The 17,136-nt window shown below is 43.7% G+C and overlaps 1 protein-coding gene across 1 annotated transcript in view; it reads right to left on the bottom strand.

Moving 5' to 3' along the window:
- Positions 1–5,597: 5,597 nt before the first annotated feature.
- LOC124039838 (cadherin-12-like) overlaps positions 5,598–17,136 on the bottom strand; it is a 204,627-nt gene continuing 193,088 nt past the window's right edge. Inside the window, exon 12 of the mRNA XM_046356286.1 lies at positions 5,598–6,752. Coding sequence (XP_046212242.1) covers positions 6,214–6,752 — 539 coding nt within the window. The 3' untranslated portion in view covers positions 5,598–6,213. The remainder of the gene's footprint in view (positions 6,753–17,136) is intronic.

Raw genomic sequence — 17,136 nt, 5'->3', positions numbered from 1 at the left:
CATATAGGAACTAGACTTATTACAATCCCCATATGTCTTATGCAGAAACCAGTGATGAGGAATCATTTTGATCATAACAGGAAATTATGTGGACTATAAACTCCCTCCTGTTTGATCCCATCTGTTCCGACCTGGGACATGCAGGACATCCGCTCTACGAAAGCAATTACCCACTATGCAATAAGGAAACCGGTACAAGTAAATACAGATTATACGTAAGCAACATTGTCCTTCATTGTGAAATGTAATTACTTTTCAATGCCCTTTATCGTTGCCAAGTTTTTGGTAAACATGTAAAGTGTGAGTTGACGAGACAGCCTATAGGGAGGAAGTCAGAGACTTGGCCATGTGCCAGGACAACAAATTATGCCTCACTGTGATCAAGACAAAGGAGATGATTGTGGACTACAGGAAAAGGAGGACAGAGCACGCCCACATTCTCATCAAAGGGGAAGTAGTGGAGCAGGTTGAGAGCTTCAAGTTCCTTGGTGTCCACATCACCAACAAACTAACATAGTCCAAGCACACCAAGACTGTGTGGAAGAGGGCACTACAAAATCTAATCCCCCTCAGGAGACTGAAAAGTTTTGGCATGGGTCCTCAGATCCTCAAAAAGTTCTACAGCTGCACCATCGAAACCATCCTGACTGGTTGCATCACTGCCTTGTATGGCAACAGCTCGGCCTCCGACCGTAAGGCACTACAAAGGATAGTGCGAACGGCCCAGTACATAACTGCGGCCAAGATTCCTGCCATCGAGGACCTCTATACCAGGCGGTGTCAGAGGAAGGCCCTAAAAATGGTCAAAGACTCCAGCCACCCAAGTCACAGACGGTTCTCCCTGATACCACACGGAAAGTGGTACAGGAGCACCAAGTCTAGATTCCAGATGCTTCCAAAAAAATTCTAACCCCAAGCCATAAGACTGCCGGACACCTATTCAAATGACTACCCAGACTATTTGCATTGCCCCCCCCCAACCACTCTTTTACACTGCTGCTGCTTTCTGTGTATTATCTATGCATAGTCACTTTAATAACTCTACTTACATGTACATATTACCACAATTACTAACCGGTGCCCCCGGACATTGACTCACTCTGTATCGGTGCCCCCTGTATATTAAAGCTTCACAATTGTTATTTTACTGCTGCTCTTTAATTATTTTGTTACTTTTGTTACTTTTTGGGGAGGGGTATTTTTCTTAAAACTGCCTTATTGGTTAAGCGCTTGTAAGTAAGCATTTCACTGTTGTTTTCGGGGCATGTGACAAATATCATTAGATTTGATCTGTGTTTTTTTATTTATTTTTTATTTCACCTTTATTTAACCAGGTAGGCAAGTTGAGAACAAGTTCTCATTTACAATTGCGACCTGGCCAAGATAAAGCAAAGCAGTTCGACAGATACAACGACACAGAGTTACACATGGAGTAAAACAAACATACAGTCAATAATACAGTATAAACAAGTCTATATACAATGTGAGCAAATGAGGTGAGAAGGGAGGTAAAGGCAAAAAAGGCCATGGTGGCAAAGTAAATACAATATAGCAAGTAAAACACTGGAATGGTAGTTTTGCAATGGAAGAATGTGCAAAGTAGACATAAAAATAAGGGGGTGCAAAGGAGCAAAATAAATAAATTAAATACAGTTGGGAAAGAGGTAGTTGTTTGGGCTAAATTATAGGTGGGCTATGTACAGGTGCAGTCATCTGTAAGATGCTCTGACAGTTGGTGCTTAAAGCTAGTGAGGGAGATAAGTGTTTCCAGTTTCAGAGATTTTTGCAGTTCGTTCCAGTCACTGGCAGCAGAGAACTGGAAGGAGAGACGGCCAAAGAAAGAATTGGTTTTGGGGGTGACCAGAGAGATATACCTGCTGGAGCGTGTGCTACAAGTGGGAGATGCTATGGTGACCAGCGAGCTGAGATAAGGGGGGACTTTACCTAGCAGGGTCTTGTAGATGACATGGAGCCAGTGGTTTTGGCGACGAGTATGAAGCGAGGGCCAGCCAACGAGAGCGTACAGGTCGCAATGGTGGGTAGTATATGGGGCTTTGGTGACAAAACGGACTGCACTGTGATAGACTGCATCCAATTTGTTGAGTAGGGTATTGGAGGCTATTTTGTAAATGACATCGCCAAAGTCGAGGATTGGTAGGATGGTCAGTTTTACAAGGGTATGTTTGGCAGCATGAGTGAAGGATGCTTTGTTGCAAAATAGGAAGCCAATTCTAGATTTAACTTTGGATTGGAGATGTTTGATATGGGTCTGGAAGGAGAGTTTACAGTCTAACCAGACACCTAAGTATTTGTAGTTGTCCACGTATTCTAAGTCAGAGCCGTCCAGAGTAGTGATGTTGGACAGGCGGGTAGGTGCAGGTAGCGATCGGTTGAAGAGCATGGATTTAGTTTTACTTGTATTTAAGAGCAATTGGAGGCCACGGAAGGAGAGTTGTATGGCATTGAAGCTTGCCTGGAGGGTTGTTAACACAGTGTCCAAAGAAGGGCCGGAAGTATACAGAACGGTGTCGTCTGCGTAGAGGTGGATCAGGGACTCACCAGCAGCAAGAGCGACCTCATTGATGTATACAGAGAGAGAGTCGGTCCAAGAATTGAACCCTGTGGCACCCCCATAGAGACTGCCAGAGGTCCGGACAGCAGACCCTCCGATTTGACACACTGAACTCTATCAGAGAAGTAGTTGGTGAACCAGGCGAGGCAATCATTTGAGAAACCAAGGCTGTCGAGTCTGCCGATGAGGATGTGGTGGTTGACAGAATCGAAAGCCTTGGCCAGATCAATGAATACGGCTGCACAGTAATGTTTCTTATCGATGGCGGTTAAGATATCGTTTAGGACCTTGAGCGTGGCTGAGGTGCACCCATGACCAGCTCTGAAACCAGATTGCATAGCAGAGAAGGTATGGTTAGATTCGAAATGGTCGGTAATCTGTTTGTTGACTTGGCTTTCAAAGACCTTAGAAAGGCATGGTAGGATAGATATAGGTCTGTAGCAGTTTGGGTCAAGAGTGTCCCCCCCTTTGAAGAGGGGGATGACCGCAGCTGCTTTCCAATCTTTGGGAATCTCAGACGACACGAAAGAGAGGTTGAACAGGCTAGTGATAGGGGTGGCAACAATTTCGGCAGATAATTTTAGAAAGAAAGGGTCCAGATTGTCTAGCCCGGCTGATTTGTAGGGGTCCAGATTTTTCAGCTCTTTCAGAACATCAGCTGAATGGATTTGGGAGAAGGAGAAATGGGGAAGGCTTGGGCGAGTTGCTGTTGGGGGTGCAGTGCTGTTGACCGGGGTAGGAGTAGCCAGGTGGAAAGCATGGCCAGCCATAGAAAAATGCTTATTGAAATTCTCAATTATGGTGGATTTATCAGTGGTGACAGTGTTTCCTATCTTCAGTGCAGTGGGCAGCTGGGAGGAGGTGTTCTTATTCTCCATGGACTTTACAGTGTCCCAGAACTTTTTTGAGTTAGTGTTGCAGGAAGCAAATTTCTGCAAATAGCAAATTTCTGTGTGATAGCTAGCTACGTTTTCCTCCTTGCACAGTTTCCCACGGTGCTCCTCACTCTGTATTAACCAAGCCCAATGGTTTCAATGTGGTAATTTATTGAGGAGAGGTATTTTCTTCCAAACTGAGTTCTGCAGATTACTAAAGTTAGAAGTGTTGTTCAAGAGAGCACTTAGGAACAGTAGCTGTGACAGCTTCATTTCCATATTCATAAATACTCTTGAATCATGCCTCTAGATGAGGATTAAAACTCTACTGTAAAATAAACCAAGTTGATTAAAAACACCTGTTTGATATTGGTAAATAGCTTCGAACAGCAGTGTGAATGGTTATACAGTATGACTCATAAGAGGGAAATAATGCATAGATTCTAGAAAATGGAAGACTGTTACAAGTGAGTAGTCTTTGCCCACGTTATTGTCCTATATGCAAATTTGTATTGTGTTTCAAACATTTGGAGGATTGATACACATTAACAACACATCACTATTGGTCTCTCTTATTGTATGACTCCAAAATTGACAAAATAATTGACCAAAAATGTTTAACCGTTGTTAATTATGCACTGAACAGGAATGCTAGTTCTTTCACTGTCTTACAAATGGTAGGAGGGTAATACCACTACCAGATGGTGAAGCATTATTATATCACTCCAGAGAATGCATTTCTACTGCTCCAGAGTCCAATGGCAGCAAGCTTTACACCACTCCAGCCGTCGCTTGGCATTGCACATGATGATCTTAGGCTAGTGTGCCGCTGCTCTGGAATTGAAACCCATTTCATGAAGCTCGCGACGAACACTTATTGTGCTGATGTTGCTTCCAGAGGCAGTTTGGAACTCGGTAGTGAGTCCTGTAACTGAGGATAGACGATTTTTACATGCTTCAGCACTCGGCGGTCTCGTTCTGTGAGCTTGTGTGGCCTACCATTTCTCGGCTGAGCCGTTGTTGCTCCTATACGTTTCCACTTCACAGTAACAGCACTTACAGTTGACCGGGGCACCTCTAGCAGAGCATAAATTTGACAATGATTTGTTGGAAAGGTTGCATCCTATGACGGTGCCACGTTGAAAGTCACTGAGCTCTTCAGTAAGGCCCTTCTACTGGCAATGTTTGTCTATGGAGATTGCATGGCTGTGTGCTCGTATTTATACACCTTTCAGCAACGGGTGTAGCTGAAATAGCCAAGTCCATCAATTTGAATGGATCTCCACATACTTTTGTATATATAGCATATCCTCCCATCACCAGTATTTGCTTTGTTTTCTCTTTATCAATTCGGTATCTGTCTCACTAGCTAGCTCTCTCTCTCGCTCATGTTTATGCAGGTTGGTGAGCCCCCCCTACTGCTGATGTCTGTATTTGGTCTGTCTGCATCTGGTCAATGTCAGTAACAGGGTGACTCATTGCTGAAATGGCAGTGTTGTGATTTTCAGAAAGGCCACAATAGAGCACAGGGGCATACTGGTCCATTACAGCAGCCACAGAGATCAAACAATACATTCATAATGGCAGAAGCCAACTATTCAAAATTGATACAGTGCAAAGGGGGTGACTGTTTCATTAAACAAACACACAGTTACTACGCCATACTCTGGCCTCTGGGGATCAGCCTGTTATTAATATGGAAGGCTCCAAGCTTATAATGCTGTCTGTTCCCATTTCTGTTCCATTATCAATGGAATGCTCCCCATTGTCAATATTGTCACCAAAATTCCTAGACATTAGATCAGCTCGCAGGCCCCGGACAGTATTGCAGTAGACTGAGGCTATCGCTACCTTATTGAATCAAACATGGTATTCTGTTTCTGGATAGGAATAATATTTCATTTTCACACAAAGCCAAACCAGATTGAGAGTGTTCTTTCCCAAAAACCAAAAACAAAATAGAACAAAACACAAATCAATGAAACATTTGTTTTTACCAGTGGTGTTTATTTAGGAAAACAGTGTTTATTACATTGACTGAACTGCATGATCTTGGTTAGCCCTAAATACATTTTTACAAGTACAAGTCAATACACCTGACTCACCTAACTGAAACTTTCATTTTCGTATGAGCCATGGAATAATTACAAAATCCTCAAGTGTCCCCCCCCCCCAAATATGTGTATGATTATTAAGAGATAAATAGATAAATACGTTAAAGAAGAAACCCCTCCCCCAAAAAACTCCATCACAATAAATAAATAATAATAAATAACATTCAAAATATCTTTGGCCAAACCTGGGCCACATAATTTTCCCAAAACTTGTCCAACTGAGAGTAGTCTCAAACCCACATGCCTCTGTCTGCCAGTCAGACTATGCTTGCGTGACAAGATTGAGAGAGAGAGAGATAGAGAGAATAAAAAAAAATAAGAAAACAATTATTGAGGCACTTATAAGGATATCAAAGAAGAAAATGCTTGCATTTTCTGTGTTTCTGTCTTTCTTCCCCCTAGCAGTGAGAAAACAAAGTAGAATAAATAAGACATAAAACAACATTCACTATAAAAGTAGTTGAAAGGCTGTCTTTTTCATCTAGCTATCTATCCTCCTTTTATACATCTTTGTGAATGAGGATAGGAAAAACCCACAAGAAAAAGATTGACAAACAAATACATTTGCTAAAATAGAAAACCCTGAAATTAAGGGGGAAAAAATAAAATAATGGCATATTATGTCCACTTTTGGATTCGATGAATAACATAATCAAAGTCTGTTTTCTGTTGTTGTCGTTGTGTCTGACTGAGTGTCCGACTGCTCTCCAAATATTCCTGCCAGAGTCTTAAATCGAGGACCCCATTCGTTGAGGTAATCATAGTCCTCATTGGTATCTACAACCAGAGACTCGATGGAGCTGAGCGACTCCGCTACAGAGCCCTCCCCTTCATAGGCATAGGTAGCTAAAGAGTCATAGGGTGGGGCTGAGTTGTCCACATCGTTTTCTTTCAGTCGCTGATTGATGAAGTTGCAGATATCTGCACTGTCTTGGGAAACAGGCAGTTGGTTTTTGCCGGTTTTTGTCTCGGGTTTGACATCACGTCGGAAAAGGTCCCGGTTCTCTTTCAGGAGTTTCTCCTTAATGACTTTGGGGTTGCAGAGGGTTCCCATGTCGAAAGCGTGAGTGTCCTCTTCGCCCCCGCCCTCGTCGTCATAGTGGATCACATTGTCACGGATGTCCTCCTTGGACGTCATCAGGGTCTCCTTCTTGTTCTGACGTCTCAGACCCACGTAGAGGACCACAATTACTGGAGAGAGATCATAGAGAGAATTAAACAGTGGCTTATGAACTATGAATCAATCGGAATGGTATCGGTAGCATATATGGTGGTATTTGGTGTTGGTTATAATATTGCTAATACAGCATAGTTCGTGAAAATATAGGCTAAGATATAATATGCAGTGCTACTTGCATGTGGAAATGTAATAGAAAGCATTTGATCAATTACCGCACGGCAGTGGTACTGGAGCGCCATGTTGAGGTTCCCCAAGCCATAAGACTCCTGAACAGCTAATCAAAGGGCTTCCCAGACCCCTCTTTTACCCTGCTGTTTCTCTCTGTTTATATTCTATGCTTAGTCACTTTAACTCTACCTACATGTACATATTACCTCAGTTACCTCAACTAACCGGTGCCCCCGCACATTAACTCTGTACCGGTACACCCTGTATACATCCTCGCTTGTTATTTTACTGCTGCTGTTTAATTATTTGATACTTTTATTTTCTATTTTCAAATATATATCTTTACTTAACACTTATTTAAATTTGATTAAAGCATTCTTGGCTTGTAAATAAGCATTTCACTCTAAGGTGCGCCTGTTGTATCCGGCGCATGTGACAAATTCAATTTGATTTATGTTTTTGTTGGTGGCTTGAGATGGTATACATTTCCCTTGCATGCATGTTATGAGACAGGTCATGGTATTGTTTCCTGGCACAGCAATCAATTGACTTGCCAATGATGAAGTGACCAAATCTCCCACACATGTTGTTCCTTAGCAACATACTGTATGTTATGTACTGAGTACTGACCTGACAACAAACATTACATAGCCTACTGACAATGCATCATAGTCTAGCAAAATACACTGATCTTTCCGGGGGGTGTATGGGTATTCATCTGTAAGGTATTTCCCTTATCTTACAGATACTCTTTTAAGCGTCAAACCCAATGGAATCTCTGCCTGGGGCTGCCCATATCGAATTTACATCTCTCACACTAATTTTGTAAAGCAAGGGGAACAAAATATTATTCCACAATTTGTTCCTCCTCACTGTGGTAATTCACAATAAACATTTCCCATATGGGTCTTCAATTGGATTATTCACAGGGGAAAGCAATGCATGGTTCAACACACACACTCATATAGAATATATTCAATTGATATGAAGAAAGGATAAGGGAATTTTTAAAATAAAAAGCATGGGTGCTGGAATACACTGTCATTCTCCTTCTTCAATATAACTCAAATAGTGCGTCAGCATCCCCCTGTGGTCAAGGTCTGTATTTCAAGCACGGTCATTATTATTTGGACATATCTTTCTAGGGTGGTAGCTGTGTGTGATCTATTTGTGATGGGGAGCTGTGCTGATGCGAGGCAGGGCTCATACAGCCAGTTCAACAGACAGTTTGATTTTCCCATTATTTCCACACAGGAAGGAACACCTGCGTTAGCTTGACAAATCCACCATAGAAAATAACTGTATTACCCTCAAAAAAGGTGTATTTCTTTAAGTTGTGCTACACACAATTTCTCAGAGACAGCATGACTTGTTCGAATAACAGTTGTGCCAGCCAGAGCCTAAGGGCAGGTTGACTCTGAGCTCTGATAACAGTTCTCACCATGTGGTCAACCCTTTCAACACTAACTCTACCGTCACAGTGAGGACAGTGGGTGAAGCGGGCCTTCTTTTTACTAACAAGGACTCATTCAACATGAAAAATATCTCCTCGCAGTTTGCTCAACTAATTTTATCTTTGTTGACCTGTAATTTACGATAAATTGACTTGGCAGGGGAAAAAGGAGACTTTAGGCCATGGTGTGGTCCAAGTAACACATTTATCCTCTATGGGATCGGCATCCCTATACCGGGACAGTTGCTGCTAATGTGAATAGAATGAAGTTGTAAGTAACATCCAACTTTCCAGGACCTAGACATGTCTTATATGTAGAAAGCTTAAATTATTGTTAATCTAACAGCACTGGCCAATTTACAGTAGCTGTTACAGTGAAGAAATGCCATGCTAATGTTTAAGTGCACAACAACAAAAAACTTTTGTCACAGCTCTGAAGGTAAATATTGTACTTACATTCAGTAATATTGCTCTAATGTGTCATCCTGAGGGTCCCAGAGATAAAATGTAGCATAGTTTTGTTTGATGTATTCAAATGTAGGAACTGGGTTTTAAAGTTTGAACCCCTGCTGTTTCTGGCCCCACACCCATCCCCCCCGGCCATCTAGATGTGTATAAAGGTTAGTGTATTTTCTGTCAGGAATTTTCCATCATGTATGACCTTCCTGGTAGTGTGTAAACTTACATTTTTCTATGTTCTCTGTACTTGAAAATGTATCAGTTGACCAATTCGGCACATTTGGGGACACTTGATAAAAAAATGTGTGCAGTATTGCAATGTTTCACTGGATTAGTCTGAAACTTTGCACATACACCGCTCCCATCCAGTGATCAAAATCTAAATTGCGTCTAAACTGTAATTCTATATTATAGCCTTTCTCTTTTATTTCAAATATGAAAAAAATATATATTTAAAACACGTTTTTTTGTTTGTATTACCTTTTACCAGATCTAATGTGTTATATTCTCCGACATTAATTTCACATTTTCAAGAACTTCAAATTGGTTCCTTTCAAATGTTATCAAGAATATGCATATCCTTGCTACAGGCAGGTCGATTTGTGTATGTCATTTTAGGTGAAAATGTAAAAAAAGGGTATGATCCGTAAAAGGTTTTAATACAGAATCCTCCTGTGTACATGCATTCACATTCCATATGCAATATGTGAGAGCAAATTACATATTGGATGCAAGGACATAGTACTAACTGATGTAGCTAGTAGCAATAGCAGTTAATGGCAAATGATCTTTTCTGAATCGCAAGAGTATATAAACATTTTTAATTATGTATGCATGCATCATAACAAATAGTGGTTGATATGAAACTGATAGATACACTTTCAGTTGAACAGTGAGACATCTAATATTTTGTCATGTTGTCTGGTACAGATGTTTAGCAGTTTGAGTCTGATAACTTAGAAATATGCAAACATATGGAATTGTTTTAAGATGGTCATACCAAGTATTATTTCGCTACTTGATTTAGTATTTTAAGGCCTCTAAGATGTCAAATAAATAATGATTGGATGAAACATTGAATTTGCCATTACTGCTATTAGCCAATATCATCCCGCTGAATGACAGATTTACTACATGCAACAACAGATAGTGGCAAAAAAAATCAAAGGTAGTTTTTTTCTGAAGTGTCTGTCTTATATCTGAGAGATATACTTGTACTGTATTTATCCCTTCATTTTAGGCACTAAATTATTTCCATGTATAGTTCCATTCATTTTTTATAAACTTGTACTGCGGACCTTCAGACGAGTCTTGTGGGGCTTGTGGGCGTCCGAGAGCAAAATGGGGAACAGCAACCTGTTCGTGAGAGTTGCACCATAGTTTGTGGTCATAGTTTTGTAGGCCAAACCATTCGGAGGCTACAGAAGTTACTGTGAGAAGAACGATATTCGGGATGTCTCATGGTCTGACAAACACCACGCTAGCTCTGCAACCTTTCACCGCAGATACGGAAAGGCAATATCGGCAGATGCGGTGGATTGAGCCCATGCAAAAAAATAGATATCTCTAGTTTAAATTGATGGGGATTTTTATTATGTTAATTAGATTTCCACTGGGCCGCAAAAATTGGCTAATTGTTAAGCAGATTCAGTATACTAGAAATAATGGTACTGGAATAGATATCTGACATTTTACGGGCTCCTGAACAAATCTGCTGTTTTTTTGCGCTGACCTTAACTTTTTTTGGTACATAATGTTTCCGCCAATGTTTTCTATGACCGAAAAGAGATTCTGGACATCAGAACAGTGATCAATTACCTCGATTTGGACGAAGATTTCTACTTCAACGAATTGGCAGTGCAATACATACTGGTCACCCGAGACCAGGCCCTAATCCTGAAACTCCGAATAGAAAGAGACGGCGCAAGAGAGGCTGATGTGCGGGCAACCTGACAAAGACATGGATAATATACACTGTGTATAAAACATAAACATCACCTGCCCTTTCCATGACAGACTGACCAGGTGAATCCAGGTGAAAGCTATGATCCCTTATTAAATGTCACTTGTTAAATCCACTTCAATCAGTGTAGATGAAGAGGAGGAGACAGGAGGAGAAGGATTTTTAATTGAGACATGGTGTGCCATTCAGAGCATGAATGGGCAAGACAATCTTGGTTTCATCAGACCAGAGAATCTTGTTTCTCATGGTCTGAGAGTCTTTAAGTGCCTTTTGGCAAATTCCAAGAGGGCTGTCATGTGCCTTTTTCTGAAATGTGGCTTCTGGCTGGTCACTATAGCACAAATGCCTAATTGGTAGAATGCTGCAGAGATGGTTATCCTTCTGAAAGGTTCTCCTATCTCCACAGAGAAACTGTAGAGGTCTGTCAGGGTTACCATTGGGTTCTTGGTCACCTCCCTGACCAATTCATTTTTCTCCCGATTGCTCAGTTTGGGCGGCCAGCTCAAGGAAGAGTCTTGGTGGTTCCAAACTTCTTCCATTTAAGAATGATTGAGGACACTGTCTTCTTGGAGACCTTCAATGCTGCAGAAGGGTTTTGGCACCCTTCCCCAGATCTGTGCCAAGACACAATCTTGTCTCTGAGCTTTATGGACAATTCCTGTCAATGGTGGGACCTTATATAGATAGGTGTGTGTCTTTTCAAATCATGTCCAATCAATTGAATTTACACAGGTGGATGCCAATCATGTTGTAGGAGCATCTCAAGGATGATTAATGGAAGCATGACATACCTGAGCTCAATTTCGGATCTCATAGAAAAGGGTCATTTCTAAAAATCTGTTTTCACTTCATCATTATGGGCTATTGTGTGTAGATTTATTTAATACATTTTAGATTAAGGCTGTAATGTATAAACATGTGGAAAAATTCACGGGGTCTGAGTACTTTCCGAAGGCACTGTATGTGAGAATGCTATTCATTGATAACAGCTCAGTGTTCAACACCCTAGTGCCCTCCAAACTCACCACTAAGCTAATGACCCTGGCACTGAACACCTCCCTCTGCAACTGGATCCTCAACTTATTTGACTCATCACATACGTTGCTGCAAACATTTATTATCCATCATGTTGCCTAATGACTTTACATTTACATTTACATTTACATTTAAGTCATTTAGCAGACGCTCTTATCCAGAGCGACTTACAAATTGGTGCATTCACCTTATGACATCCAGTGGAACAGTCACTTTACAATAGTGCATCTAAAACTTAAGGGGGGGGTGAGAGGGATTACTTATCCTATCCTAGGTATTCCTTAAAGAGGTGGGGTTTCAGGTGTCTCCGGAAGGTGGTGATTGACTCCGCTGTCCTGGCGTCGTGAGGGAGTTTGTTCCACCATTGGGGGGCCAGGGCAGCGAACAGTTTTGACTGGGCTGAGCGGGAGCTGTACTTCCTCAGTGGTAGGGAGGCGAGCAGGCCAGAGGTGGATGAACGCAGTGCCCTTGTTTGGGTGTAGGGCCTGATCAGAGCCTGGAGGTACTGAGGTGCCGTTCCCCTCACAGCTCCGTAGGCAAGCACCATGGTCTTGTAGCGGATGCGAGCTTCAACTGGAAGCCAGTGGAGAGAACGGAGGAGCGGGGTGACGTGAGAGAACTTGGGAAGGTTGAACACCAGACGGGCTGCGGCGTTCTGGATGAGTTGAAGGGGTTTAATGGCACAGGCAGGGAGCCCAGCCAACAGCGAGTTGCAGTAATCCAGACGGGAGATGACAAGTGCCTGGATTAGGACCTGCGCGGCTTCCTGTGTGAGGCAGGGTCGTACTCTGCGGATGTTGTAGAGCATGAACCTACAGGAACGGGCCACCGCCTTGATGTTGGCTGAGAACAACAGGGTGTTGTCCAGGATCACGCCAAGGTTCTTGGCGCTCTGGGAGGAGGACACAATGGAGTTGTCAACCGTGATGGCGAGATCATGGAACGGGCAGTCCTTCCCCGGGAGGAAGAGCAGCTCCGTCTTGCCGAGGTTCAGCTTGAGGTGGTGATCCGTCATCCACACTGATATGTCTGCCAGACATGCAGAGATGCGATTCGCCACCTGGTCATCAGAAGGGGGAAAGGAGAAGATTAATTGTGTGTCGTCTGCATAGCAATGATAAGAGAAACCATGTGAGGTTATGACAGAGCCAAGTGACTTGGTGTATAGCGAGAATAGGAGAGGGCCAAGAACAGAGCCCTGGGGGACACCAGTGGTGAGAGCGCGTGGTGAGGAGACAGATTCTCGCCACGCCACCTGGTAGGAGCGACCTGTCAGGTAGGACGCAATCCAAGCGTGGGCCGCGCCGGAGATGCCCAACTCGGAGAGGGTGGAGAGGAGGATCTGATGGTTCACAGTATCGAAGGCAGCCGATAGATCTAGAAGGATGAGAGCAGAGGAGAGAGAGTTAGCTTTAGCAGTGCGGAGCGCCTCCGTGATACAGAGGAGAGCAGTCTCAGTTGAATGACTAGTCTTGAAACCTGACTGATTTGGATCAAGAAGGTCATTCAGAGAGAGATAGCGGGAGAGCTGGCCAAGGACGGCATGTTCAAGAGTTTTGGAGAGAAAAGAAAGAAGGGATACTGGTCTGTAATTGTTGACATCGGAGGGATCGAGTGTAGGTTTTTTCAGAAGGGGTGCAACTCTCGCTCTCTTGAAGACGGAAGGGACGTAGCCAGCGGTCAGGGATGAGTTGATGAGCGAGGTGAGGTAAGGGAGAAGGTCTCCGGAAATGGTCTGGAGAAGAGAGGAGGGGATAGGGTCAAGCGGGCAGGTTGTTGGGCGGCCGGCCGTCACAAGACGCGAGATTTCATCTGGAGAGAGAGGGAGAAAGAGGTCAGAGCACAGGGTAGGGCAGTGTGAGCAGAGCCAGCGGTGTCGTTTGACTTAGCAAACGAGGATCGGATGTCGTCGACCTTCTTTTCAAAATGGTTGACGAAGTCATCTGCAGAGAGGGAGGAGGGGGGAGGGGGAGGAGGATTCAGGAGGGAGGAGAAGGTGGCAAAGAGCTTCCTAGGGTTAGAGGCAGATGCTTGGAATTTAGCGTGGTAGAAAGTGGCTTTAGCAGCAGAGACAGAGGAGGAAAATGTAGAGAGGAGGGAGTGAAAGGATTCCAGGTCCGCAGGGAGGCGAGTTTTCCTCCATTTCCGCTCGGCTGCCCGGAGCCCTGTTCTGTGAGCTCGTAATGAGTCATCGAGCCACGGAGCGGGAGGGGAGGACCGAGCCGGCCTGGAGGATAGGGTACATAGAGAGTCAAGGGATGCAGAGAGGGAGGAGAGGAGGGTTGAGGAGGCAGAATCAGGAGATAGGTGGGAGAAGGTTTGAGCGGAGGGAAGAGATGATAGGATGGAAGAGGAGAGAGTAGCGGGGGAGAGAGAGCGAAGGTTGGGACGGCGCGATACCATCCGAGTAGGGGCAGTGTGGGAGGTGTTGGATGAGAGCGAGAGGGAAAAGGATACAAGGTAGTGGTCGGAGACTTGGAGGGGAGTTGCAATGAGGTTAGTGGAAGAACAGCATCTAGTAAAGATGAGGTCGAGCGTATTGCCTGCCTTGTGAGTAGGGGGAAGGTGAGAGGGTGAGGTCAAAAGAGGAGAGGAGTGGAAAGAAGGAGGCAGAGAGGAAAGAGTCAAAGGTAGACGTGGGGAGGTTGAAGTCGCCCAGAACTGTGAGAGGTGAGCCGTCCTCAGGAAAGGAGCTTATCAAGGCATCAAGCTCATTGATGAACTCTCCGAGGGAACCTGGAGGGCGATAAATGATAAGGATGTTAAGCGTGAAAGGGCTAGTAACTGTGACAGCATGGAATTCAAAGGAGGCGATAGACAGATGGGTAAGGGGAGAAAGAGAGAATGACCACTTGGGAGAGATGAGGATCCCGGTGCCACCACCCCGCTGACCAGACGCTCTCGGGGTGTGCGAGAACACGTGGGCGGACGAAGAGAGAGCAGTAGGAGTAGCAGTGTTGTCTGTGGTGATGCATGTTTCCGTCAGTGCCAAGAAGTCGAGGGACTGGAGGGAGGCATAGGCTGAGATGAACTCTGCCTTGTTGACCGCAGATTGGCAGTTCCAGAGGCTACCGGAGACCTGGAACTCCACGTGGGTCGTGCGCGCTGGGACCACCAGTGTAGGGTGGCCGCGGCCACGCGGTGTGGAGCGTTTGTATGGTCTGTGCAGAGAGGAGAGAACAGGGATAAACAGACACATAGTTGACAGGCTACAGAAGAGGCTACGCTAATGCAAAGGAGATTGGAATGACAAGTGGACTACACGTCTCGAATGTTCAGAAAGTTAAGCTACGTAGCAAGAATCTTATTGACTAAAATGATTAAAATGATACAGTACTGCTGAAGTAGGCCAGCTGGCAGTCATTGTATTATTGTTTATTCATTGTGTTTATTATTACGTTAATACTTTTCTATTTTCTTTCTCTCTACATCGTTGGGAATGCCCCCAATGTAAGCATTTCACTGTTAGTCTACAGCATGTGATGAATACATTTTTATTTAATGAGCCTTGTCTTGTGCGAGCCGGAACGGCTCATAGGAGGGGGAGCCTATTTCCTGTTTCTGTAGCGTGAGGCAGCTTGATGTACAAGTAAACGACCAGGACAGGACACTAGTCTATCGCAGGGCCTTACCCCAATCTATCTCGTTAATGCAGAGTGCCAAGTAAAGACGAATTGGGTCCCATTTTTGTGGTCTTTTTTATGATTTTGCCTGTGTTCGAACTCCCACCTTGCTATTCTCAGAGCAGAAACGAATTACAAGGCCATTGAGTTGGTCTTATAAAGCAGGTTACTCATATTTTAATTGTAATCAACTATATGCGAGGATGTGACATTTGAGTTGTCGTCTTGGCATCCTTAGTCTGTAGATCGAATAATGAATTTACTAGAAACACAAAGCAGAGCAAAGCAAGCAAGCAATGCATAAGGAAAAGCAAAACTACGGGAACATATTTGGAAGGCTGCGAGTAACTAGCCTAGGAGGAACTCCATTTACAAACCACAAGACCTTCCGGCGCCGACAGAGATGGCCACCTCATTTCACGTTCCTAGGAAACTATGCAGTATTTTCTTTATGTGTTATAACTTACATTGTTACCCCAGGAAATCTTAGGTTTTATTACATACAGTCGGGAGCAACTATTGGATATAAGAGCAATGTCAATTCACCAACATTACAACCAGGAATACGACATTCCCGAAGCGGATCCTCTATTTGGCCCACCACCCAGGACAATGGATCGGATCCCAGCTGGCGACCCAAAACAACGGCGCCGCAGAAGGGGCAGATGGAGTGGTCTTCTGGACAGGCTCCGTAGACGAGCACATCGCGCAGCGCTCCCGAGCATACTACTCGCCAATGTCCAGTCGATTGACAACAAGGTAGACAAAATCCGAGCAAGAGTTGCCTTCCAGAACTGTATCGTTCTTTGTTTCACGGAAACATGGATCACTCGAGAAACGCTATCAGAGTCAGTACAGCCACCTGGTTTCTTCATGCATCGCACCGACAGAAACAAGCATCTCTTTGGTAAGAAGAAGGGCAGGGGTGTATGCCTGTGATTAATGGTGTGATCATAACAACATATAGGAACTTCTTGTTGCACCCATCCCGTTACTGGGATAATTTTCGTCAACATCCGTTGAATTGCAGAGCGCCAAATTCAAATTAAATTACTAAAAATGAAATCACAACTGCAATATAGCAAAACACAGCTTGTTGTTAATCCACCTGACGTGTCAGATTTTTTAAAAAGCTTTTCGGCAAAAGCATAACAAGCGTTTGTGTAAGGACATCTCTCTCAGTAGACAAAACCATACAAACAGCAAGCAGCCAAGTAGATTGGTCACGAAAGTCAGAAAAATAATAAATTAATCGCTTACCTTTGATGATCTTCGGATGTTGCACTCACGAGACTCCCAGTTAAACAAATGTTCATTTTGTTCCATAAAGATTATTTTTATATCCAAAATACCTCTTTTGGTTAGCGCATTATGTTCAGAGATCCACAGGCTCGAGCGGTCAAGACCGGGCAGACAAATTCCAAATAGTATCCGTAAAGTTCGTAGAAACATGTCAAACGTTTTATAATCAATCCTTAGGTTGTTTTTACAATATATAATCGATAATATTTCAACCGGGACTGTAGCTTCGTCAATAGGAGAGAGAAAATGTCTGCTCCTAGCTGTTGCGCATGCAAAACGCTGCTGGCACCCAGCCATACAATGATGGGATGTGATCTTTCTCGCTCATTTTTCAAAATAAAAGCCTGAAACTATGTATAAAGACTGTTCACACCCTGGGGTAGCCATAGGAA

Source organism: Oncorhynchus gorbuscha, linkage group LG07 (assembly GCF_021184085.1).
Source record: "Oncorhynchus gorbuscha isolate QuinsamMale2020 ecotype Even-year linkage group LG07, OgorEven_v1.0, whole genome shotgun sequence".
Lineage (NCBI taxonomy): Eukaryota > Metazoa > Chordata > Actinopteri > Salmoniformes > Salmonidae > Oncorhynchus > Oncorhynchus gorbuscha.
This window is presented reverse-complemented; position numbering and strand designations above follow the sequence as displayed.